General features: G+C 25.4%; 2 protein-coding genes across 2 annotated transcripts in view; both read left to right on the top strand.

Annotated features, from left to right (window-relative positions):
- The window catches only part of Hr3 (nuclear hormone receptor 3 ROR-beta), a 129,418-nt gene extending 127,595 nt beyond the window's left edge, over positions 1 to 1,823 (top strand). Inside the window, exon 9 of the transcript XR_016178603.1 lies at positions 1 to 1,823. This exon is cut by the window's left edge and continues 3,884 nt beyond it. The gene's annotated coding sequence lies outside the window, so the exon portion shown is untranslated.
- Positions 1,824 to 1,882: 59 nt separating this feature from the next.
- DCTN6-p27 (dynactin subunit 6) lies at positions 1,883 to 4,740 on the top strand. Its single transcript, XM_015332808.2, has 5 exons — positions 1,883 to 3,154; positions 3,391 to 3,561; positions 3,639 to 3,760; positions 3,993 to 4,135; positions 4,413 to 4,740. Exons 1-5 carry the CDS (start codon positions 3,114 to 3,116, stop codon positions 4,512 to 4,514), a joined length of 579 nt encoding a protein of 192 aa, XP_015188294.1. The 5' UTR covers positions 1,883 to 3,113; the 3' UTR covers positions 4,515 to 4,740.
- The last annotated feature ends 267 nt before the right edge of the window (positions 4,741 to 5,007 follow it).

Here is a 5,007-nt window from a genome sequence, read left to right as displayed (position 1 = left end):
TAAATTTAACTTATCACCAATTTCACGTGTTGTTATTTGCCAGGTTTGCATCATCAATTAATGCCTTTATTGGGTCAAGAAAAAATGAAATTACTTTTCGAACAACTCAATAGAAAGAAAGAGAGAGAACGAACGAACGAAAGAGAGAGAGAGAGAGAGAGAGAGAGAGAGAGAGAGAGAGAGCGAGAGAGAGTGAGAATGATCAAATGGATGAGAAAGAAAAGACTATAAACAACGCGATTGCAATTATATTTTAAAATAAGGTTTGTAGACAAATAAATATCAATATGATATTTGTTTATAATTAACACGCAAGAAGAAACCAAGGGGGATTCGTCGTGTGGCCTTCGCAGAAATCGTTTAGGATGATTTAAAACAAATTGGGATCCCAAAAGAAGATTAAGGATGAAGCAGGATGACACAGAAGAATACGAAGAGGAGGAGGAAGAGGAGGAGGAGGAGAGGGAGGAGAAAAAGGGGCAAGAAGACGGGGGTGGAACGTTAATTTTCTTTTTTTTTGTTTCTGAAAATAAAAGGAAAAGTAAATGAAGGAACAAAAATAAGTAAATAAATAAATAAATAAATTACAAGAGGGGGGTTAAACCTAGGGAAAATGTTGTAAAACTAACCCTTTTCTTTTCTATTGGAAAAATTAAAAAAAAAAAAAAAAAACACCACGAATTGATTATTTCAAACGAAAGAGAAATAACATAAACAAAGAGAAATTTTGGAGAATAGGAATTAGTGTAAATCTAGGTGCGAGATATATATATATATATAAAATAATAATAATAATAATAATAGTAATAATAAAAATAATAATATAATAATACTAATACTAATTATAATGATTAATATTAATATTAATATCAATATTAATAAAAAACGAAGAATATAATGAAAAAGAAATGAATTCAAGAAATTGGATGATGAGAGTTTTTTCATAATAAACAAATTGATAGCCTCGTTAACAATTTTTTTATATTTTTTCCGTTAAGAGGCAACATGAACGAAGTTATATTTAAAAAGAAAAAAAAAAAAAAGAATAAAAGAAAAAAAGAAAGGGGATAAAAAAAATTAAATAATCCAAGATAAAACGTGGACATTTAATAACCCGATGTCGTTTCGCGTGTGTGTGTATGTGTGCGTAATTATTATATATATATATAAAATATATAAAAAAATGAATACACACACACACACATACAGAGAGTCATTTTTTACTACTTACAATTAGAATTGTAACGAAAGCTGCGTTGACAAAGTTTTAAGTAGCTCATTTTCGAAAATCATCGTAATTTTCTCATCGTCATTCATGATGATAATTACGTTGATAATGACGATAATGATGATGATGATGATGATGATAAATCATGATGATAATCTTTTGCTTAGGACGAAACTTTTTCTATCGTTAAATAACTTAAATTTAAATGTTTCACCAAAAAGAAAAAAGAAAAAGAAAAAAAAATAGAAAAGAAAAAGAAAAAGAAAAATTAATAAGAGGGGAGTATTGTTTTATCTCCTAACTGAATATTATATTTCTAATAGAGTTTGTTGATGATGATAATGATAATAATGATGATGATGATGATGATGATGATGATGATGATGATGATGATGATGATGATAGTTATTCATTATCGAGCTACAATTTTTTTTTTTTTATTAATTAATTAATTAAAAATAAATCCTACGACTGATAGATTTTATTATCGTTACATCGTCTCTTTCTTTTTAGAAATTATTATTATTATTACATAAAGGTAAGAATCTTGTTTATTTCTTTTTGTTCTATAAATATATATATATATATATATATATATATATATATATATATATATATATATATATATTATGTATAAATCTTGTAAAATTATTTTTCAAACAATCTGATAGTTTATTCTACGATTATTGTATTAGCAATTAGTCCCTTCTTAATGGACGAATTTAAACTAAATATATTTTAGATTTTATATTATTATTATTATTATTATTATTATTATTATTATTATTATTATTATTATTATTTATTTGATAATATTTTTAGCGATGATACAAGAAGATCTCCGTTTTATACGAAAAAGAAAAATAAGAAAAAGTACACACTTACATACACACCACACATATATATATATATATATATATATATATATATATACAAACATACATGCAGTAAAAATAGATCAATCGAAACGAGAAAACGAATCTAGTTACATTACAAACGTGTATAATTCTAACGTAACTTTATTACATCTTGGGGGGATGATATTAAGTATGAAAAAGAAAGAAAGAGAAAGAAATATATATATATTAAAAAGAGTGAAAGAAAAATATATATATAGAGAGTTAAAAAGAAAAAAAAATATTAACCGCAGGTTAATATTTCCCCCAACAAAATAAAAAAAAAACCCCTGATCAACCCCACTCAACAAAACCCCCTTCTTCTCCCCCTCGATATTTCACCGTTCTTTGTTATTTTCTGATTTGCAGCATAAATACACAAACACACACACACAAACACACATATTTGATACTCTCAGATCTTCTGAGATTATTTGTAGATTTATCTTCAATAAAACGTTCATCCCGATGAATAACATTTGTTAATTGTATGCTAAAAATGAAAAAAAAAAAAAAAAGAAAAAGAACAAAAACAATAAAAAAAAGAAAGAAAGAAAGAAATTTAAATAAACCGCCAAAAGAACCCTGTGCAATAAAATTTAAAAAGAGAAAAAAGTTACAGAAATATGATAAGAAAAAAAAAAAAAAAAGATAAAATAAAAATAAATAAGAAAAAAAAAAGAGAAACAAATAAATGCAAAATATTGTTGCTAAATAAATCTTCGTTTTAAAACAATCAATCCGTCTCTCTTGTATTGAAAAACATCAAAATTCTATATAATTAAAATAAATCTAATTTTTCTATCTATTTCTATTTCAACGAAACGTATTCAAATATATTTATATACAAAAATAATAATCGAAAAGGTGAAAAAAAAAGAAAAAAATAATAGAAAAAGAAAAAAACAAAAACGTACCGACCGTAATTTTTAGGGATTCCTTTTAATGCACCGCATCTGACACCAGAGTGTGCTGCATGTTAATTAAACATGACATCTAACATGAGCTCGTCTATCGGACGGCGTTCCAAGTAAGATATTTAATTATTATTTATAACAAATAATTTGTTTTTTTTTAATATATATATATATTCATTTCATTAAATCATTGTCTATTATATTAAATTTATCAATATTAAAACTATTCATTATTGTTCTCATTTGAGGTTAGAAAGCACACACCGTTGTTCTCTTCTACATTTTGACTTTAAATTCTATTCTCATTGATTATTATTCTAATTCAATATTATATCGTTTTATTATTAAGTTTAAAGATAGCTAGTGGTGCTATAGTTTGCGATGAAAGTATCTTGAAAGGAGATATTACTATCGGAACAGGAACTGTTGTACATCCTAGGGCCAGTATTTTGGCAGAAGCTGGACCAATTTTTATCGGAGAAGGGAATATTATTGAAGAGATGGCAACTATTGCTAACAGGTGAGTATACATTGTGTTTTTTGTTTTTTTTTTATATTCATTTAAATAACTTTCTTTATCTTCTTTTACTTTTATAGATTACCACATCCTGAAAGTGATATGGTACCTGTACAAATAATTGGTAACTACAATGTTTTCGAAGTTGATTCTACCTGCGAGTCACATAAAGTTGGTGATAACAATATTTTAGAAACTAAAGGTATATATGAACATAGTTTTTATTAACTATGGTTTAAATATACAAAGCTTTTTACCATATTCGATGCTACATTTCATGATTCTCATGTCTGATCTGTAAAATTTGCTATGAGTCAAACCAACGTTTCTCATATTTGAACTGTAAACAGTATCATGAATCTCCTACGCTGTTATTATACAAGTTAGCTATAATTATTGAACATAATGTTAATAATTTGTTATTTTTTACACAGCTTACATTTCTCAAGATGTCGAATTAACTAACGGATGTGTAATAGGAACAGCTTGTTCCCTGGTAGAACCAGAAACTGTTTCTGAAAATACTGTAATATATGGCAGCAGATGTCAACGAAGAGAAATGAATGATAAACCATTCGTAAGAATTATTATTTAATCTCAAAATTATAACTTTAACTCTTTACGGTCATATTTTATTTCTACTTAGAAGTTCGGTACTTTGAATTTTTATCAAACAAATTGCTGAGAAACATAATGCAAAAATTCGAAAGAAATAAAACAATATATTTATGAATTATATTTTATAATATAAATGCTGGTTTTTTTAAAATAGAAATTAGAAATATGACTGGAAAGAGTTAACAATTTCTATACTTCAGATTTAAATATATTATACTATTGTGATTTTATTTTAGCCACAAGTAGGACAATTGGATTATCTTAGAAGGATACTACCAAGTTATCATCACTTAAGAAAACCTAATGTCAAATCAATGAAAGGTGAACCGACAGTATAATCTCACATTGACATCATTCCTGTCAAAACGATATAAAAATACTTAATTCAAATGATGAAATTATTTATAGATATAATATTTAAATTTGTATATTTAAATGCTTATATGTGTATAATAGTAATTAATATAGTGAAGTTAAGTTATCGAACATTTAATAATAATATTAATATAATTATTACTAATATATTAATGCTGCAATTTTATAAATAAAATAATGTGAATCTTATATTGTTTGTAATATTTCACGACTCAAAAATTTCCATTAAAATATGATTATCCCACGAAAAGCACTTTTTATTATTTATTTAATACGAATCAAAATAAATACCATCAGCAACATTATTCTTACCCTGCTCGACTGATAAATCCAAAAATATAGTTCGATCATGTCCCGTACAGATGGCGAAATATTCCTCGATTGAATAAATAAAATAAAAAAAAATAATAATAATAAAAAAATAAAGAAAAAAATTATAAATCAGTAATGGTATTT

The sequence above is a fragment of the Polistes dominula genome, unplaced genomic scaffold (genome assembly GCF_049000335.1).
Source record: "Polistes dominula isolate Pdom_NZ unplaced genomic scaffold, Pdom_raw_medaka contig_11, whole genome shotgun sequence".
Taxonomy (NCBI): Eukaryota; Metazoa; Arthropoda; class Insecta; order Hymenoptera; family Vespidae; genus Polistes; species Polistes dominula.
This window is presented reverse-complemented; position numbering and strand designations above follow the sequence as displayed.

Coding starts and splice junctions, on each gene's coding strand:
- DCTN6-p27 (XM_015332808.2), top strand. CDS start 3,114: ATGACATCTAACATGAGCTCGTCTATCGGACGGCGTTCCAA. Junction 3,155..3,390: donor TCTATCGGACGGCGTTCCAA/GTAAGATATTTA, acceptor TTTATTATTAAG/TTTAAAGATAGCTAGTGGTG. Junction 3,761..3,992: donor CAATATTTTAGAAACTAAAG/GTATATATGAAC, acceptor TTTTTTACACAG/CTTACATTTCTCAAGATGTC.